The sequence below is a fragment of the Ixodes scapularis genome, unplaced genomic scaffold, assembly GCF_016920785.2.
Source record: "Ixodes scapularis isolate PalLabHiFi unplaced genomic scaffold, ASM1692078v2 PGA_scaffold6__148_contigs__length_123643588, whole genome shotgun sequence".
Lineage (NCBI taxonomy): Eukaryota > Metazoa > Arthropoda > Arachnida > Ixodida > Ixodidae > Ixodes > Ixodes scapularis.
The window spans coordinates 83,864,783-83,886,690 of record NW_024609881.1 but is presented as its reverse complement, the minus strand read 5'-3'; the positions used below and the strand labels follow the sequence as shown (position 1 = coordinate 83,886,690).

General features: G+C 46.2%; 1 protein-coding gene across 1 annotated transcript; it reads left to right on the top strand.

Annotated features, from left to right (window-relative positions):
- The first annotated feature begins 605 nt into the window (after positions 1 to 605).
- LOC121833066 (organic cation transporter protein-like) lies at positions 606 to 21,000 on the top strand. Its single transcript, XM_042286146.1, has 10 exons — positions 606 to 965; positions 2,204 to 2,307; positions 3,146 to 3,300; positions 5,833 to 6,001; positions 9,288 to 9,435; positions 11,448 to 11,536; positions 11,781 to 11,998; positions 14,957 to 15,144; positions 18,884 to 19,029; positions 20,895 to 21,000. The coding sequence occupies exons 1-10, from the start codon at positions 606 to 608 to the stop codon at positions 20,998 to 21,000; spliced, it is 1,683 nt and encodes a 560-aa protein (XP_042142080.1).
- Positions 21,001 to 21,908: the final 908 nt, after the last annotated feature.

The window sequence follows — 21,908 nt, the reverse complement described above, 5'->3', positions numbered from 1 at the left end:
TTGTGCTTATTTGACGGCTATCGTTCTGCGGCAGAGTCCGCGCGACCAACTCTCAGGACGGCCTTATCGAGATACTACGACATCCGCTTTCCCTCGGTCTTTTGAGGGAGAAAAGCGGCCGCCGCTGTCTTTCCGTCTCTGTCAATGGAAACGTCACGAGGCAAGCACGGTTCCTTGAGCGTCTTAGGCTTGGCGCGACTCTGCCCTCTGTAGTTACAGTTCCACCAGTTCCTGATGTTAGTGATCAGCCGCTGGCCATACTGGGTCGCAACTAGGTCGTGCTGTTCACTGTCTATTGCTAGTACAAGCCAGAATTGTGCTGGTGGTTAATTTCCTTGGAGCAAGTGAACTCTGAAGAAGACTGTACCAGAAGCGGCATTGTTCCGAACATATTGCCCATATTTTAACGTCAACATATATGAAAATCAGACTGTCCTTGATCCTCGATTGAACAGTCCAACTCTGTAAGACCTTGAAGACTGTACCAGGAGCGGCATTGTCCTGACCACAGTGCCGATAGTCCAACCTCAACAAATGTGAAAACCAGACTGATCCTCGTGTGAACAGTCCAACTCTAAAAACTCTACAAGATTGTACCAGGGGCGATGGACGTCACCAGCGTCATCGGGGACTACGGCAAGTTCCAGAGGAACATCTTCATGTTCTGTCTGTTGAGAGGTTTCCCAACCGGCCTTCACCTGGTGGTGTACACTTTCTTTTTTCCGGCGGTAGAGCACTGGTGTGCTCCGCCAGACGAACTCATTGGTAATGTGACAGTGGACCAGTGGAAGGCAATGGCACTACCCTATGAGACTGGCATTGGAGGTGACATTCGTTACAGCAGCTGTTTCATGTTTCCGGTGAAGCGCGTTGGATCTGAGCTCGTGGCCCTTGAAAACACCACGGTCGCCTGCGAGAGATGGGAGTACGGCGAGAGCTTTTACCGGCATTCTCTCGTCCAAGAGGTAGGTAGAACGTGGTGAAGGCCTCGTGGCTTTTATCGATGCGATCTCCAGTCTTCCGCTTGTCCTTTCGGGTAGCCGATACCATATCTCGCGATTGATTGTAGTCCGAAAATGGCGCTTCAGAGCAGACGAAGACGTCTTTGGGGACGGTTGTCGCATTGTTTTGCGTTTCGCATCCGCCTTTGGTCTATCGCCAAAGTCCGGCGAGCTCGCTTTTGCAGGGGTGTGATTTATGACGCACGAACTATGCATTTTTAAAAAAAGACTCGCTTTCTTGTCATTTGAGTGGTATACATACATGTAGATATATATTCAATAAGTTTTATACCCGATTCACACGATCATAAAAGTAAATTTATCGCCGGCGGCGAATCAGCTCGCGATCCTCCGTTCCTGGCAGGTGGAAAGCGATATATGTATGATGGCCGTCTGAATGGGGTACAAGCATAATTAATGTATGCGTGCATATGCCACTGAAATGAGACAAAGACCCTCGTCCGACCAGAGTGACAGGTAGCAGACAATTTTGGCACACATACAACATGTTAGAAATTGTTTTTTTTGAACGTTTGTGCGTCACTGACGCGACATCAACTGGATATGTTTGTAAGCAAGGGGCACTGCAAAAGATTTTCCGAGTCGCGGAAAAAACTTTTTTTTTTTCTCAACAAGCAAACACACAATAAAGCGATGGTTCCACAACTTTAAGCCGGGGTCACACTGCTTATACACATCGTACAAAAAACAGTCTGCAAACAAATTCGAACGCGAGTTATAGCGAGATCCCTGCTTCGAAGGCCGCACGGCGACGCGTTACAGGAGAAAACTCGACACGCGGCATTCGAACCGCGGTTATTCTGGTAACTTGTGTTTGCAGGCTGTCTTCTGCGTGTTGTATGGGAAGTGTGACCCCGGTTTTAAGGGTGGCCTTGAGCGTGTCACGTGGCGAGTCCATCATAGAAAGGACAATCTGAAAAGACTGTCTGATTTTGATCGTATAACGATCATTTTACATTGGACACGGAAAAGCTATCTGTGGACATGTTCGAAGGATACGTGTATGGGTAGCAAAACATGCTTGAAACATGCTGAGACGTGTCCACAGGTGTTTCTGTCGTCATGCCTAAGAAAGTACCGTGTGCTTTGTATGATGTGCGAGCAGTGTGAATGGTAAAGATGCACTGGCAGAGGAGGCGGCGATTAAACTCGCTGCCGTGTTTTTCGGCACCTGTGTATAGTGGGACTTGGTCTGCGCCAGGGCGTGGACACGGTCTCTCGTCCAGAGCGCCACCATGGCTGGAATGCTTGTGGGCACCCTGGTCTGCTCCAGCCTGGGAGACAGGTGAACCAGCTGCCGTTGTTTGTTTAGACGAAATCGGGAAATCGGAACGACGAAACAACTGAAAAGTATCAATCATCATCCGAGTTTTTCGTAAAGTCGCGGTCCTGTGCCTTGCACGTGTGGTAACTTAAGCGCACCCCCAACGCTTCCCCGACGAGCTTTGGAATTCTCTTAAATTGACTAATTTAGTGATTCGATATGACACTCGGTAAGTTTTTTAATTAAAACAAAAGTGTCCATTTTTCCCAAGTAGAAAGTTGATCAGAAAATTTCGTTCATTATTTGACCTATGGTGGCGTTTAGCGCACCTGCATTATGTCTCTCTAGCCGTATATACCCCACTTGTTTAGAGCCCATCAATGCTTTTTTTTAAACTTTTTTGTTCAAATCTGTTCGAATTAAAATTAGACATCCTGTATAATGTAGCACATCTATATATCACTAGTTGCAATTTCTGATTACATGTATCTGTATATATATATATTGTATCCGTCACCCCTTTTCCCACTTTCATGCTCTCACCCCCATGTAAAGCCGGGGCTATACTGCTGATTCATGATACCAAAAAACAGTCTGTAAACACTGTCTCCAGCGTGTTTGTTTTTGTTTTTTTATGATCGTCATGTTACACTGAGCAGGCGTGACCGAAGCCTATACAAACGTATGGAGCAAACATGGTTTCGAACCTCTCCGAGGTGTGTCCGGCGGACAGGCCTAGTTCTGTCATCATGTCCTCAAAGAACACCGTGTCTTTTCTTCGATGTATACGAGCAGTCTGTCTGCGTCTTTCGGCTAATACAAATTAAATGAAAATACACCGAAAGTTTTTTCCTCGTAGGTTGGGGCGTCGACCACTGGTCATCGTTTCCCTCGCCCTCAGCCTCCTCGGCGGCCTCGTAGTCTCGGTGTCCCCGTCCTTCTTGTTCCTTCTGGTCTCGAGGTCCCTGGTAGGCCTAGGACTGGGCCTAGGACAGGCGTCCTGTTTCTGCCTACGTAAGGGCGATGCGATTTTTCTTTTTTTATTGTACGAGCTGTATTTATTATGGCTTTACGTATTTCTTTAAAGAAAGCCGTAAAAGCTTGACCGATTTCTGCAGGTGAGATTTAACGGCCAAGAGGAAATAGTGCAGGGAGTGGTAACTTTAGCGCACTGCCGCGCTTCAAAAGCGCTAAAGTATATTCAAAATATACATATTTAAAAGTTTTTTTATGACGTTGAGCAAGTGTGTAATTGAAAGCACATGTTTATTTTCACTAAAGTAAAAGTTAATGATTAATCTGTTCATTATTCGACTTATCGTGACGGTTAGCACCCTTTGCTATGTCCCCGTGGCCGTATAACTTACCGGTACAGACCACATTGGTGTAGCCTTTACGGCTTTCCTAAAAAAACAAATATGGAAAACCTCAAGAAGAAAAACACCCTGTATATACTGTGTTTCAAATTTTTTTTTGCCAAATCTTTAAAAAATAAACCAAGGTGGCCCACGCTGTCAGCGTGGAACCAAAGCTGTAGTGTTCACGGCCCTGCAAGTGCAGATATATATATATATATTTTTTTTCTTTTCTGTATCAAAATTGTTAGTTAATAAAAATTAATTGTCTAACGATTTGAATGTGCTGATAAACGTCCCATCCTGTCGTTTCCATTAAAGTAGCCTTAGTGATCAATCTAATTTCTTAGAGCTTACAAAGCAAAAACGCGAAAGTAAAAAAAAAAAAAGAGAATCCCACGTGACTAGGGGCATTGCCATCGCGATTCACTGTTAAGTATTCACGTAGGATTTTATAACTGTTTACTCGAAAGGAAAGGTTTATGTTAATGAAGCATCTCGATGACACTGTCATGGTGTGATTCCATCATTTAGAGTCTTGTACAGAGCACTTTCTTATTTTGTTGGAGATTCCTTTAAAGTACCCGCAAAAATGTAACCTGCAAATTCCGACAAATTGTGCCTAGGGTTACGGTTACCAAGTAAATAATTACTTAAGTTTGTACTTTAAATATATTAAATACTGACTTGCAGTTATTTGTTTCTGGAGGGTGTTATCGTATGCTATTCGGGTAAAAAATACTGAATATACCGATCAGTTGTGTGCAAATAAACTTCTCACGAAGGGTGTCTTCCGCTGGTTCATTCATTACACTCAAATTTCATGAGCTTAGGTGTCAAACGAAAAAAAAAAACAATCCCATAAAATCTTGTTTGTTTGGTTTTGTAGCAAAGGGAGGAAAACGGTAGGGTTGTGCGAATATTCGAAATTTCGAATAGTAGTTCCGAATAATACACTATTCGATATTTACTTCGAGAAGAACTGCTCTATTCGCGTTTTTTGAAGTGTTGATTGCGGCGGGTTAGCCCCATTGAGTGCGCTTCTCACTACGCACCGGTGCGCTGCGGAGAAGCAATATCCACGGAAGCGAGCTCCGCGGGTGTTGCTTCTCCGCAGCGCAATGGTGCTTGGTAAGAAGCGCACTCAATTGGGTAACCCGCTGCGATGAACACATGAAAAAGTATGAATATTGTAATTGCGTGCTTGGAAGTAAAGCATACATTCAAAGTGGGATGGTGCACCTGTGCCGACTGTATTCGAAAATAAATGAAGTTTGTGAATCTGTGTATCTACATTGTAGTAAAAGTTTCAAAATTAAACTGTTATGCAAGAATATACTACGTTAGGCAGAGATGCTATGACAACCTGTGTTCATCATGCACGATGCATTTTTTTTTTAACTCGAGATTAAAGAAGGAATATTTTATATGGCAAGATTCATAAATTCACTCAATTGGCTATAGTTGGCCATCTCTACAGGATTCATTTTATGTCAAATCCGTCGTTTACTTGCCATCCCAAGACACCAGACCTTCTGAGGTCACAGTTTATAAATATAGAAACATTACACTTAGTTTATAAATAAACAAGTGGAACAACCTTCACAAGTTTAGCTGGGGTTTCGTCTAAGTATTATGCAATGGTAGTGAAAGGCGTGGAAAAACTATTCGATATTCGAATCGAAAATATTTGGGCAAAACCACTATTCGCTTCGAATTCGCTTCGAACTCAAAATCCACTATTCGCACAAGACTAGAAAACAATAAAAAGCGTCTGGTTTAGTATGCTGCTCACAGATGGCGCAACGTAAAGACCAAACGAGAAATCGTCTTTGAAATGAACACCCAAAAGTAGATCCAGTGGATCAGAGCGTGTGTGGTCCGTTTATGAGTGGCAGCGTCACCCAGACCCTTTCCCCTCGTTGTCCTCCCTGTGAATAAAATATATATCTATATAGATTTTTAGGCCTATATTTTTTATTGGAGTTTATACTCATGAGTCATGAAGTCTGAGTACTCAAACTTCATGAGTATAAGCATACGTGATCAATGCATCACATAAAGAAACATTTGTGAAAAGTTCTAATGAACTCCGTTCATTGGATTGTTTATGCGAATATTTTACGCCCGAAATATCGCCCAGAAGCAGTCTGCAGGTGCATGACGGCCCTGCTCGACGCTTTCTCCGCAGTGATGGAGGTGGTCGGACCACGGAAGAGGACGACGACAGCCGTGGCTTTCTCTTTGGGGTTTGCCTTGGGGCTCTGCGCTCTTCCGGCCTTTGCCTGGGTCTTCCAAGACTGGAGACAGCTGCAGGTCGCCATCTCCTTGCCCCTGGTGGTCTTCCTCGCCTGGTCCTGGTGCGATGATAGATTATCGTAACGCGGCGAACAAGTTCGTCTGCTCCTTGCGCGGCGGGTGCAATGACGTGACGGCGTAAAGCTCTGATTGGAGGTTGAGCAGGCGCAAAGGCAGCGACGTGGGCGTCGTCTGCCACTTAACTTTCTGACGTCTCGTCACTGCGGTGGCGCTGCTGTCGGCACTGCGCATGCGCAGATGCTACGCCTCGGGCGAATCTGGTTCCTGCGCACGCGCACTGCCTACACCCGGTGTGGGCTCACGCAGGATTGTTTATAAACAGTGAGTTGGTCGATAGGGCGTTTTCACGTGACGTCAATTCACCATTTCTGCTGTCAGGTGTCAGCGTGACGATTATTACAAGGAGGATTCCATGTAATTTTCGGTAACTACCGATGAGCTCTGAAAGCTAACCCACGAACTGGTCCGATCAAAATCGGGGAAAACCCAAACAACCCGAATAGGAAATGCCCCTGATAGAGAGAAAAAAAAAGTTTCACGAACAAAACATTTTTTTTTTATATCTAGAGCTCTATTTTGTTAATCTAGAACTCAGCCCCCACTGAACTGTCCGCGAGACTGGTGCTTCTTCGAAACTACACCCCTTATCTCTTTTTTGTATCAGTACCAGGACTTTTTTTATGTATTTGTGTCCCGCGTGTGTTTCCTTGAAACAGAAAAATTCCACGCCCGCGTCTTTTTTTTTTTTTTTTTCCCCTTATCATAAGCCGTGATTGCTTGTTCGACACCCAAAAAGAGACCGAAAAATACCGAATCAATGGGAAAGAATAAACCCTAATAAACCAACCCGGAATTAAAAGAAAAATACACCTTTAAACGACGGAGCCCTACTTATAAGCGTCTGTGCAGAACGCATTTGATAGTGCCAGATGAATTTTTAGGAATGCTTGCCTTCAGCACGCGCCTGACAGCTCATAACAACGGAATGGTGGACCTAACAACGTCAACGAAAGCAGCCTATTCGTAACACTGGCTGCTTTTGCCTTTGAGAGGACTGTTAGAAACACATCGGTTTTTCACAAACGAAGGACTCGGCCTTCGAGAATAAGGAAGGGGAAACTTACAGAACCATGCTGACAGACACCACGAAGCTCAGAATGTGTTCTGAATGAGTACGTGTGTGTGTGCGACGTCACGAGGTGCGGAGTCGTAACGTCACGTAATGTAGGGATGTCACACGACGTCACGTGACACTGTGAGAGCACGTGACGTCATGATATCACGTGAGGTCATGAATCTCGGTCACATGACACCATGACGCCACACACAAACATCTAGCACGTCACTTTGGAACACCACAGAGTGATGTGGCGTTCTAGAGTCACGTGATGTCATGTTGCCTCGTAACGGCTCTTCGTGACGGTCCTCCATGACGGTTTTCCCATAAAATTCGGCTGATAAAATACGTGGTGTGCTAATACTTCGAAGGGTGCGATGTTTTTGCTGACTAACAAATATCAGGATGCGCTACAACGAACAAAGGACTCGCGTTCGAGCTGCTGTTTGTCATCCACCGAAGAGAATGACGCCTACAGAGGCGAAGTTCCGTCGTACACGTGATCATCCTTTCTTACGTTTTGGCACTTATTGCGGAGAGGCGCGCCTTCTTTGGCTTTCTCACGGTGTACGTCTCAGGATCTTTTTAGGATTTATTACAAGTTTAACATCAAATTTCTGCCAAGGTTTGATAGAACAACGGCAGCGTTAAAGGGAAAGCTATACTGTGCCCCAAGCGGACCTTCCGCTGTAATACAAGCTGGAAAAATCGACGCCTGCACATAGAAAGCTCAAACTTTCTCCCCATGTCCACTAAGCAGGTCAGTTATACCGTGTGAAATTTCAAAGCACAGTTCTCTTCCTGTAAAAAATGAGAGCAAAACACTTGCCAAAGTCAGGGTTGGCCGCGTTTGAAGACGATCGAAACAGTGGGGCTATTTGCTTGTGGCGCCATCTCCCAATATACGCAACGAGCCGACAACAAAGTGCGACGTCTGCTGGCTGCACCCATCTAGAGGTGGCGCCACAAGTCAATAGCATCGCTTACTCGGTCGTCGGCGAACAGACCCAACCTCGACTTTGGCAAGTTTTGTTTTAATTTTTAACGGGAAGGGAACTGGCGCTTTGCGATTTCACACGGTAAAATTGACCTGCTCGGTGCACATTCGGTGAAAGTTTGGGCTTTATATGTGCGGGCGTCGATCTTTGTGGCTCGTTTCACTTCAGAAGGCCTGCTTGGGACACCCTATATATATAGCTAATAATAGCAATCAAGCGGCAGTGATGTTTAGAGCCACTATAAACAAGCTACGCTTCAGGGTAATGACACTTCAGCCATCTTGGTTCTTAAGGTCACTGTTGCCAGTTGCATGACGTTTTATTTGAAATTGCATGAAACGCTTTTCCTTCCTCCAAAAATATGCTAAAACAGTTCGCGCGACCGAGAGAAAAATAAAATAAACTCAATTGTAAAAAAAAAAAAAAAAAAAAAAAAAAAAAAACGACATTGCTAGAGTTTTTTGACGCCGTATCCAAAGCTCAAAAAGTCGCATTTTGGAATTATAACTGGCGCCCCACTCTGCACCAGAGAGCAAAATGGCGGCCCCCACGAGACAATCTGAAAATGGATCGTAGCGTTGCTCTAGGCTTAGCTTATTTAGGGTCTGTTGTGTTGCACATTGCATTGAGCTCGCAGACGGATATCTACCGCGAGGTAGGAAAGCCACGCATCTTGAGGCGATGAACTTAACCGTATATTTCGTTTGCGTCTCATTTGGGAGCGCCATGATGGCTGTAGACGTAAGCACTGTTCGTTTGTGGCGCTTCTGGTTCTGGTGAAGTTGGGCTTTATTTATTTCGGCAGGTCTTCCAAGACCCTATGCGTCGATGAAGCGAGGAACGCGTCTGTTTAAGCCGCAGGCACACTGCTGGTACATAACGCAAAAAGACACATGGCGTTCACTGCAGGCACTGCAGGTCGGTAGACCTCAAAGCAAGCTGTTTTGAAGTCTACCTGTTATCTTTCGTTCAAAACCAATCAGAGCTCGGCGTTCTGACGTCACCACAACCCCTGCAAAAGACGCAGACGAACTTGCGGTCCGCATATATATTCTTCGAACCTGTCTACTGACAGTTTTTGTTTTACCATCGTGACAGGACAGTGACACAAGGATGAAATGTATACTACGCCTCAGGCAGTTTCTCTTGTATGCTGTATTGTCAGTGTGACCACGGCTTTCTTGTAAGGAATTGGATTGTCTTCGCCCTCAGGTACCTCCCAGAGTCGCCGCGCTGGTTAGTGGCGACGGGAAAGTTGAAAAGGGCACGGAGGGTTCTCCTCCAAGCGGGGACTGCCAACGGCATCGAAATCAAGAACGTGGACTCCATCATCGAGCAACTTCGCTGGAAGATTACAGAGGTATTTGATGGCCCACGGACTAACGTCACGAAGCGTCGGAGCGGAAAAGTTATAGTGTTTGTCATGAACACGCCGAGAAAAAAAAATCTTCGTCTCCTTAAGTTTAGCCGAGATCTTAATTTTGCAGAACTGGTCAGCTAATGTCCTCCTCAAAGGACCCCAGTCGACAAGTTTAATCTTATGTGTCGTCACTGACTGCGATGAGTTCTCTTCTGATGAATTTGTTACAATCGCGAGTCTAATTTAAACAATATTGCAGACAGAATAAGCATGCAAGACGAAGACGACACGACCACATCTTTCTTTCATCTTTTATGAAAGATGGCGTCGTGTCGTCCTCGTCTTACATGTTTATTCTTTCTTCAAACTTGACCCGCACCAACGCGCTCTTCGTCCCTTAATCTCATTTAACTTGACCTTGACTAGTGCCAATTTGTGTTTTTGTTATCTAAGGCTGCTGGTGGCAGATTGCGACATCTTTGGGAAACGTTATCGTTTCGTAGGCAGTGATGAGATGCAAACCACCGTTTTGTCCATTACCGCTTTCAGTACACGCATTATTTGCTGCCCCAAAAGTGGACTGAAGTTGAAAACTCCAGTTAAAGTGCTTGGAAGCCTGTTTTTAGGTGGAGACATCTTTCCTTGAGTCAAGTGCCGGTAACGCCATACCGATAAAAAAAAATACACAGTAAGGAAAATGTTACCAAAAACCTACGCCTTTTCACAGAGAGACGGGCGGTGTGAGTGCACTTATATGAAATATAAAAGAAAAATATCAGGCGGTAAAGTAGTCGAGATGTCATTAATTCTTACATACGAGGGTGACTGAAAAAAAAAAAAAAATCCGCACAAGCGCTTCAGAATTTATCTCGCACAAACCTTTTGAAACCCATGTCTGTTGTGGATTGTTGCATAGGCATATCCTTGGCTGACTTGAAAATGATTTTCTCCCTCATCCACTGTCACTCGTGTATCCGGCAGAGTCAGTCCACGTGCTCGCTTGATGTTGCCATCCCTCGTGGACGCAGACGGGCGTCCGTCTCCTTCTTCATTGCTGACACATGTGCCGCCTTCCTTGAATTTGCACCCATTCAAAAACACTTCTCCGCGAAAAAGGACTGTTTCACGCAACACAGTCACAACCAAACTGACCTGACGCGTTAAAACTTCTATAACCATGACTGGAGAGCAAGCGACCTCGTACGAAGAACAGAAGTTTTAAGATAACCGGAGTGGGAGTAGTTTTTAATTACCCTGGTAGAAGTGCGTACTAATGCACTTAAGAGAATAGCTAGACAATTCTATTGCAAATGTGAAACGCTTTATCATCACAAACGTTTAGCGATACTCTGAATTTCACAAACGTTCACGGCGCTCTTCATCATATAGTTTACCGCGTACCATGTGTACACTTGATAGTTGTTCCTTTAATGAAGCAATACTAGCGCTAATCAGGCTGATAAACCTGACAATCTTCGAGAGCCTTCCATACTCTCCATCTACTCTTTCTCAGTGCGCACAGGTGGTCGAGCTCCTCCTCGCCCACCCCATTCCTTCTCGCCAACCCCTCTGGTCACGTGACATCCCCCCTTAGCCAATCAGCGTCGAACTTCGCGGCCACGGTCAGGCTTCATGAAATGCTGAATACCAAGCCAAGAACGTTTCACGTTAAAAGGCTCGCCAATCAAGAGGAGCAAAAAGTTTTGAATGGCAGCGCTCTGGTTTTACAGAGCTCTAAATTAGTTTGTTTTGTTTATATCATACAATGAAGCGTCCACGTCGCTCTGCTATAGACCAAACAAACAAGGTACATATGAAGCCACTGGCCAATCGGAAGAGAACTGTATATACACAGCATCTAGTCAGTTGGTCGAACGCAACTTTTACACGTACTCATTTTAGCGCGTGGGAAGTTGACGCGTCCCAATCGCTCTTTGCACTGCCTCACAAAGATTAAAAACAAAAAATCTATTGGGCAAATTTTTTTTTCTTATTTTTTTTTTTTTTTTCAGCAAGATCACGAAGCAGAGGAGGTGAACTGTTCCGACCTTCTGAGGACACGAAAAGTGCGGCGGTACAGCATCGTGCTCGTCTACGCATCGTGAGTTGAGTTTAAGGTTCTGCTGAAACCGGGGCCACACTTCTAATCATACCAGCACACTCTGAAGCGCGTTTCTTCCTGTATGACGTTCCTCTCACCCTCATCGTAAACACAATTAACTTTCCTCCTTTTCCCTTATCATTATCAGCAGCGCGTTAGAACGATCTGGTTTCTTATATTAGATGCATGGCTACCTTTGAAACATGCCCGGCCCTACGACTGACGAAATCGAACCATCGCGCAGGATGACGTGTGGAGCCGTCTTCTATGGTCTGCAGTTTTCGGTGACGTCACTGGGAGGCAACCCTTACATCAACTTCCTCCTGGCGGCCGCCGCCGAGTTTCCAGTCTGTCTGCTCTGCTACTGCACGGTGCGATGGTGCCGCAGACGACTGACCATGCTGGTCATTTTCGCCGTAGGAGGCGCCTGCTCCGTTGCCATCGGCCTCCTGGTGTTCGCTGGTAACGCAATTAAAAAATATGTGACGTCATATTGCCACTTGGTTTGTGGCTAAACTATTATATAGCACGCTATCTTTTGTCACATGCAGCCTCTGTGTTTTGACACTAACGCATGTTTCTGACGTCACGCCAAAGTGGTGACGAAGATCCTTCGATCTTTGAAAAAACAAGTTCACACGCTTGAGCAGTGGCCGCAGTGTGCACGTTTTGAAGAAAATCGCTTTGTATGTTTTTAGTGAACTTAAATCAAATCATCTCTTTAAACCGTCAAAGTGACAGCTGACTTAATGTTCTGAAACCTCTTGGGGGCCGTGAAGAAACCAGGCAAAATCGTCGATTGCCACATTGTTGCCCTTCCAAGTTAATTTTAGAGCGCAGCTCTTAGGGGCCCGTTTCCGGCTTGAGCGGCGTCGGCGTCGCCGTCGGCGTCGCCGTCGCCGTAACCGCGCGGTGCATCATGGGAAATGTCCCATAATGCACCGCGCGAGCCCCCCTCCGGGGTCACGTGACCTCGTGGGGGGCACGTGACCCCCCCGAGGTCACGTGACCCCGGTGCATCATGGGAAATGTCCCATAATGCACCGCGCGAGCCCCCCACCGGGCTCACGTGACCTCGTGGGGGGCACGTGACCCCCCGAGGTCACGTGACCCCCCGAAGTCACGTGACCCCCGCCGATGTCGCGTGACCCCCAATGACGTCATCGTCACTGATGACGTCACCGGCATCCACATCGTCATCATCACTGATGACGTCACCGACATCCACATCGTCATCGTCATCATCACCGATGACGTCACCGGCATCCACATCGTCATCGTCATCATCACTGATGACGTCACCGGCATCCGCATCGTCATCATCACTGATGACGTTACCGACATCCGCATCGTCATCGTCATCATCACTGATGACGTCATCAGTGACGTCACTGATGTCGTCACCGGCATCCACATCGTCATCGTCATCGTCACTGATGACGTCACCGGCATCCGCATCGTCATCGTCATCATCACTGATGACGTCACCGGCATCCGCATCGTCATCGTCATTCACTGATGGCGTTACCGACATCCGTATCGTCATCGTCATCATCACTGATGACGTCATCAGCGACGTCACTGATGACGTCACCGACATTCGCATCGTCATCGTCATCATCACTGGTGAAGTCATCAGTGACGTCACTAATGACGTCATCGGTACCCGCATCGTCATAGTTAATGATGACGTCATCAGTGACCTCAGTGATGACATCATCGACATTGGGGGTCACGTGACCCCCAAGGTCACGTGACCCCCCCTGGTTAGTTTAACCCCCCCCCCCCCCCAGTGCCCTTCCCTCCTCCTCCTCAAGAGCTGCGCTCTAATTCGGCGTTACAGGGAGTTGTAAGCAGCTTTCACTTTTTTTTTCTAGAAAAGAACCTTCGTTCTTTTCTTGAAATATACACATAGTCGGACCACCAACGCCCAGGGCCTGCTTGAACACGTTCGGCCTTTGCTGGTGGAATGTAGACAGCTGGGCGAGTTGGTATGGATTGAACATAGTTACAGTTGCGCACAAAAGTCTTCTTGTTCCTCTTCTCCGTCCCTGTCCTTTTGTGCGCTACTGTAACTTTGTTTGCTGGTGGGAATCAGCTGATTGCGTCTCCTTTTCTGCGCAACTGTAACTATGTTTGCTGGTGGAAATCAGCTGATTGCGTCCACCGCAGTCCCACAATCATTCCCACAAAGAGAGTTGGGTATTTACAAACCCGAGGAGGTCAGTTTTATAAAACTCCTTAGAAGTATTTAAGACATTCACAATTCTGGATCAGGGCCGAGAAAACATTGTTAATGTTTCAAAGAGTTTGTTGATTAGTGAGTTCATGGAAATATCCCCTGCCGCACTTCATAAGACAACTCGAACCTGTCCCATTGGTAACCGAAGCTGAAACCTGAAGAAGTTCCACATGGTTAGCAGCCGATGCACCGCTAAGAGGCTTAGGTTTTTCAGGACTTCAGGAGAGCTGTGGGCTGCATATACTTTCCCGCAAATCAGTTGGGAGAGCCAATTGCTGCAATCTATAGAGTGCCCCGCTATAAAGCAAACCGAACAAAATACGCCTGCTTATGGAAAGCTCGAACTTTCACCGAATGTGTACTGAGCAGGTCAGTTTTACCGTGTGAAATTTCAAGTCGTAGCTCTTTTCCCGTAAACAAGTAAAAAAAAAAAACTTGCCAAAAGTTAAGATTGGGCGCGTTCGCGAATGACCGAGTAAGCGACACTATTTCCTTGTGACGCCATCTTCCAATAGGACCAACGAGCAGAAACCGCTCTCTGTTATCTGCTCGGTGCGTCTATCGGGAGATGGCGGCTTAAAAACATAGCTTCGCAAGACTCGGTGGTCTGAGAATTCGCCCAACCTTGACTTAGGCAAGTTTTTGCTCTATCTTTTTTTTTTATCGGAAAGTAACTTTGTTGTGAAATTTCACACGGCAAAAACTGGCCCGTTCACCGGACATTCGGTAAAAGTTCGCGCTTTTTATGTGTATGCTCTACTCTCTTGCAGCTGCAGTGCAAGAGAGCAGACACGCAACCTTTTCTACAGTGTACAGACCAATAATCGCCGTTGGCGCGCTGTCATTTTTGTCAATGATAATGCAAATAATGCACCTGTGCAAGCGAGCCGCACAATACTGACGATAATAATCACTGGACAAGAAGAACAAGGGAGACAAAGGACAGACACAAATCTCCAGTTTAGAAATTTGTTTTTGTCTTTTGTCCGCCTTGTTTCCCTTCTCCAGGGATTATTATCGTCATCTTTGTCTACTGGGCATGTGGAAGGCGTTCTGGGCATGCGCAGTAGCACTCTTTAGCGGAATATTAGAGGGCGCACACTCGTCCACGGACCAGCGACTCGAAAGTTGTATAGGCACAGGATGGCCTCGTCTCAACGGTCGGCACTGTGACCCAGGTCCAGAGCTGGCGTGGTTGCGCCAGTGCTTGGGCATCGGAGGCAAGGTACTGGCATCTGCGGCTCTCACGGTCGTCTGGATGTTTGCTGCTGAAGTGTTCCCTACCGTGCTGCGCACCGTGGGCGTCGGAGCATGCCTCGTGGGAACCCGCGTGGGCGGTGCACTGGTTCCGTTCCTCATCGAGCTGGTAAGGCCATCTCCAGACATGCCATCCAGAGGTGGGGTTCCCACAATTTGCCCGTCGCAGAAATTCTCATTGCTGGAATCCATCATCAACAACTAGAATGATCAAGGACAGCCTCCTTTATACCTCTGTGGAACTTCATCGTGGTAGGGTGCCGCCAACTCAGCAAGGGGGCCCGGGTTGGACACCGTTCGTCCCTCTACGCACCGATCGGGCACGAGACCGAGTCAAACGTTGGCACAGCTCTCGTGTACAATTTCTGTCTGCGCTCAATTTCACCGTGATGGCGTAAAATTATTTTGCACGGACTTTAATAATTCTATACTCCTTGTCATTTTAAGGAGAAAAAAAAAAGTAAGTTTTGCCTATGGTTCATATAGGCTGCGAGAAATATAGTTTTTACAAGTTTTGGTCGTCGGGAGAAGAAAGGACGCGTTTGGCCTTTGGAACGTGCACGTCATGATAAGATACCATATAGCTAATTTAAAATACACCTACAAATATTTTGTTTTGCTATATATAGAGGAGAAAATTAGCAATGCACCTTAAACGTTCTCACTATTTTTTTTCTTTTTATGCGCATGCGAGTATAGGTCGTGTCGAATCCGTCCGGATCCAAACTGACGACTCAGCTCCCGCAACTCAGGGAGGCGATATTTTCACGGGACTCTCTGTAGTGCTGACAATAACCTGAGAAGAGGGCATTACTTTTATGTTCCTTTTGCTTTTTACTGTCGAACAGTTTTCGTCAATTAAATATACAGGGTGTCATCGGAAAAAAAATTACAGGGTTGTTTCTTTTGCAAAAATGAACTACAAATCCCCGAAGGCTCCTTCTCCACCCAAAGGTGGCGCTAGAGGTCCGAACCAGATACCAAAGTTTCAGCACGAACCGATATGTTATTCAAAAGTTTTAAGTGATTTTTTTGAAAATTTCAATGGGAAAATGGGGCCCCTTTTCGCCCGTTTCTCGGTTTCTGGTGCCTTGGAACTCCGTGTATACGGGAGCTCTGTCGGCCACCATTTTTCCATTGGATTTTTTTGAAAATCACGTATAACTTTTGAATAAAATATCGGTTCGTGCTGAAACTTTGGCATCTGATTGTGACGTCTAGCGCTTTACCTTTGGGCGGAGGATGAGCGTTGGGCGATGCCACATTTACTTTTACGGTAAAAAAAAACACTGTACATTTTTTTTTTTTTGTGACACCCATGTACTGTTTCTTAATAGACATCTATAAACGGGGACAGTTCAAGAAACGCGAAAAACGCACGTTCGCGCTCCTAGCTTCGTCATTCGTCCTTCGGCGACCTTATCGGATAATTGAGCAATCTCATTGGCTACGGTGCGGTGTCGAGATGATCGATAGACTCAGAACGCACTGGGTTTCTTGAGCTGTTGGGAAGTTAAGCAATGGAGGGCGTGGCGACTCCCCAGCATCTTATTAGCATCTCATTTTCACCCCTTGGCCAGTCAGATTACGTGGCCTTCGCTGACAAGAATGCTGAAGACTCAATCACGAAGCAAGGGGCGCGAACATGATATGCCGTGACCTGCTGGCCTTAAAAGTGACCATCTAATGGTATTTGCGGTGAGAAGCTCGCTAGGGGCGCTTCGGTTTGCTTTTCTCACTATAGGCAGTAAACGTGCTACACACGCGGTTATATTTTAATTTCCATTGTGCATCGAAGCTCGGCATTGCATGTGCCTGCACCAGCTGAAGAAGCTGAAGTATCCTCACTCTGGGTTGTGAAAAAAATCCACCAGGCGTTGTGATTCCCAAACTTCTCGCCACGAATACTCGCAACGTAATGAATTAACATTAGAGAAAAAAAAATCCCTCGTTTGTATACTATCAAAACAGTATTGCCCCTTAGATGGTTCTGGTCTTCCATAGAAATCGCAGAATCAGGAAACGTTTCGGAACCTTGTAGGTTTTTCGTCAGTCCAGTTAAAAACCTGATATTTAAAATTAAAAAAAAAGCATCACAAAATTTGTGTTTCTGTAAGTACATTTTATTTTATTATGAGGACAATAGAACGTGGCACCATTCTGTGGCCGCGTTTGCTGCGAATAAACGCGTGGGACCGGAGCTGTGATGTTGCGTGCAAGATATCGGGAAACGTTGCTTCGTGTGATTCCGACGTACTTCAAGCAGCGTTGAAGTCTTGAAGGTAACATGCACCTTGGTGTGATGTCTGGCGTCTGAAAACAATTTTCGCGGGAACGTCCATTGGTCTCAATGTAGCTTTTTACTTTCGCGAGACGTTGGCTCGGTGGTAACCAGGAGATAGGATTTTACAATCTATTAAGCTTTGTTTTCGCCTCATCTGAGTGTGTGGCCAGGGTATAGCTCCCGTTGAGACTGGAACTATTATATTTGGCTTTGGCGAAAATATATGTTGTAATTATAATTGTGATGATGATAATGCTATTAATGCGAAGGTGCAAGCGAGCTGGACAAATCTGAAAATAAGCCCCGGAGAAGGGGAACAAGGGGAGACAAAGGACAAACACGAATATACAAACACAGCTATAGGTGACTTTTGCGCGACCAAAAAAATCCGCTTGATCCTGGTATCGAACCAGGGGCCTGTCCATATCGAGCGGAGCACTTTACCGATTAAACTAACCAGGAGTTAGACGTCAGTAGAGCGAACGGGTTTCATCAGCTGCCACCATAGCTGCGTTCCGAGATGTGTGTTTGTTCATTGTCCCCCTTGTCCCTCTTCTCCAGGGAATATTTTCGTCATTATCGTGGTGCATCGTATTCTGATCAAGACTACTTTGATTTTGAATTTTTTATTGCATTGATCAAACTCAACGACTGCCTTCTAGGTTGACGTTTCCGGGTGTCCTTTTACCGGCCCGAAAACCAAATTGTCCTTCTCGGCGATCTAATACTATTTTAGTTAGGCAAATACGATTCTGCAAATGCGTTAATAAGATGTCCGGTACCTACAAGCCTCGCTCGGTGTTGCTTCAGTTGTGACTTTTTTTCAATTGTTTAGTGATACCGGAGAGGGCAAGTTATCACATTTCGGTATGCCCAACTAAGTTCACTCTACCTGCCTACACACTCCGATTTTCGTTTTTATGGGTTGGACATGTGCGGAAGAAATTTATGCGCTTATACCTCTCTCTCTCTATATATATTTTTTAATTCCTAATCGTTTGTTAGTTTGTGTACGAATCTGTTGTAGTTGCCTGTATGTTAACTAATATTTTTAGGGGTGCGCGAATGCCGGTTTGAGGCGAAAAGCACTGTGTCATTCATAACCTTTAATGCGTCAATATTAACCGTTCGCACACCTCTACTCCGTTTTCTTCCTGTGGTCATATAACTGGGATCTGTTTGCTAGCTTCTGCTCATTTGCTTGTTTTTTTTCGTTGCCATTTTCCTGAGGATAATCATTCCTGTTTCAAATTTCTCCCCGCTTTCGTCCTAGCCTGCCTGCCATTGTCTTTCCTTCTATGCGTCATTGTTTCCAACGATGTCTAACTATCTACACGACTTGCACCGACGTCACATCAGCCGCCATTGTGGTGACCCTGCTACCAAGGGCGTACCATGTGTAGCACACCTTTCGCACCATCAGATTTGGTTTTCTCGGCAAGCACGAGATAGGAACAACCACCTTGCAAAGTGTAATGACGTCGCGTGCAAACCGTGCATACAAGAGTGGTTAAAAAAAGTCATATCAATGTGACCTTCGTTTGGGAATCGCACTCTTACACAGAGGAATTACACCAACGAGGCTGTGCCGCTAATCATCCTGGGCGGCTTCTTCTTCTTGTCCGCCATTTTGGTCCTCCTGCTACCCGAGACGTTTCGGGTGGCCCTTCCGGACACACTTCACGAGACGGAAGGACTATCGAAATCCAGGTGAGGAAATGCCGAATCCGGTTTCGATTATTCAAGGCGGCATCATCACCTTCATCGATCATTGAGCTCCAGCTTTCATCATTGAGTCTAGCAGTGCCGTGATGAAGCCCCGAAGCCGCCATGTTGACGAAAAACGGGGGGGACGCACACCTGGTCTTAGGCCGCACGTTCACACTGCGCAGACATCTTACAAAAGACATGGCGTTCACTGCAGGCACGATGACAGAATTATGTGCAAACGCGCTTAAGAACATGTTTTCTTTACACATGTGTGCTGATCAAACACGTCTGCCGACATTTTTTGCGTGACCAATATATGTGACAGGGACATCGTACGAGGAAGAAACGCTCCTCGGACCTTAGGGAGTTTTAGGTAAACTGTTTTTTCCCCATCCGATACGGTACAATGGGCCCTCCGGTACGCACTGCGCATGCGCAAGTCTTATGCTGTAGCGCATGCGCAGTTCGTACCGGAGTTCGTACCATATCGAATAAGAAAATACGGCTCCCTAAAACTCCCTATGGTCTGCAGACCGTCTTTTCCTTGACGTAGTATCAGTGGCACAACCGCTACTTTAGAGTTTCCCGATTATTTACGGAACACCGCATTCGACTTCTCTCCACAAACTATAATGATCTTCGGAACTGACGGAGGTCACCGAAAGGGCCTCACAATGCCATCACTTCTGAGGAGCTTGGTGCTCTTATTTGCGCATATATAGTCGAGTTTTCGTGAAGTGGCGCATTGTGTTGTGGAAACAAATCTCGATGCTGGCAGGAGGAACTTGACACAAGTAACCATCTAGAAGCATCAGAGTGGTGGCTGACATTTTCGGAAAGCCAGACAGAGGTTTCCACGTGGTCCCTCTTGAAGTTAAGTGCGTTGTGCGAGATTTTTTTGTTGTCAAACGTTCCGTTGTCGCCAATCTCAACTTGCCTGACCAAAAAAAAATATATTTTGATTTTTTGTTCGGTTCGCAAATAAGCTGCGGTGACAGCCCAGGCGCTGCACGGTATGCTTCACCGATGCCACCTAGAAGACAATGCCTGCACGTTTCCGACTCTCAAACGTCATCGCAAGTGGATCCAAACAGCGCCACCTAGCCCTGAGGTCCAGCAACGCCACATGGATGGATGAATGCATGAGGCTGAACCCTTTAAATAGGGCGGCGGCTTGCGCCACCTAGCCAGTGTTTTGTTTTTCTAACATTTATCTACCTAGTTTGCGTCAGTACCGCCGCCAGCGCGCCATGCTGCGTCTCACAAAGAGCTGGACGCTAGCACATGGCAACGCCAAGACGCACGCGTCTGCCACTTTGCGGTGAACTCCCGTTAGGAATCGGAGTGTGTGCCGCTTGGAGCGGGTCTGGGAGTCCACTAACTATGACGTCATGAGCAGGCCTTTGTCTTGTAGGTGATATGGGCTGCGCACGGACTAGACACAACCCTACTGCACACCACCCGTGACGCCGTATGACATCAGAGTGTCGGGTAATGTCGTGGTGTCGAGCGACGTCACCTGACACCATAAACATATTGTGACCCTATATTTAGGGGAGAATATTGTTCTTAATGTTGAGCGACACGATGGCGATGCAAATTCGACCTATAACAATCGAAAAGCAATATAGTTCTGAAGCCAGCGAGCCTAATTAAGTAAAATACTTCGTGCTGCTATCTTAGAGTCGTACCTCCCGCATACGATGTATGCCCGGTAATAACCCAATTTTAGTTTAGTAAAGCAAACTATTTCAGAGTAATTAATTAAATCTAAACTGATGTCACTTCCTCTGTAAAGCCTTGCACGTTACCTATGTGAAGGAACTACAAAACCACATCACGGCTAATACGAATCTTTCCCGCAGAGCTGGTGATTCGAAGAGAAACGGCGAAGCGTCACCCATTACCTGCGAGAAAATGCTGGTTGTTCCCGGTGATGAATCTCCTGCAGCCAAAAAGGACGCGGAATGATTGATCGGGAAAACTATCCCTGCATTTATTAGAGGTGCAAACAACACAGCAATCAAGCCAACGCCTACCTGGCTCACGTTTGTCGAGGTTAAAGGGCTGAGGTAGAACCCGCAGCGAAAGCTTGGGCAGGGTATTTTGCCACCGTTTCTACTTCCACTGATCGAAGATATTTGGGGGAGGGCGGGGTGCCTCGATCAGTGTGGCGCAATGGGAAGCGAGAGTTCGTCTGCTTCTTTTGACCTCAGAAGGCTCTGGTTGGCTCTGATGGAGGGATAATGGGTAGACCTAAAGGCGGCTTGCTTCGAGGTCTACCCACTGTCCTTCAACCAGAGCCAATCAGAGCTCGGTGCCGTTCTGACGTCACCACAACCCCTGCGAAAGGAGCAGACGAACTTGAGCTCTGCATTCATCCATCTGCTCACACTGCTCGTACGTCGTCCAAAAGACAGGGTGTTCGCTGTCTGCGGACGCGTCTGGAGCGCGTTCGTCGTGTGTACGTGTTTCGCGTGTGACTTAGTATGCTACGGTTTCTGTGTTCTGTTTTGGATGTGACTCGAGGGACTTCACCAAGTCTCTCGAGCGATGTCGAGAGACATCAATCGGCCATTGGTCGGATGTGGCAGTACCCCAGTTTACTTATGGCGGTGGCTTGACTGCATATATATATATATATATATATATATATATATATATATATATATATATATATATATATATATATATATATCTTTAGGATGTAAGAACGTTTTAAACCATTTGCTTGTCGTATGGGACGCTATAAGCGAGAATTGCTCTACCCCGAGCATACAGGTTTCGGGGTAGAGTTTCAGGTCCGTATCTCAGGAAGCGTTTGTTGTTCTGTTGATGTTTGTGTTGCGGTGCAAGATAGCAATTTGACTAAAAAAAAT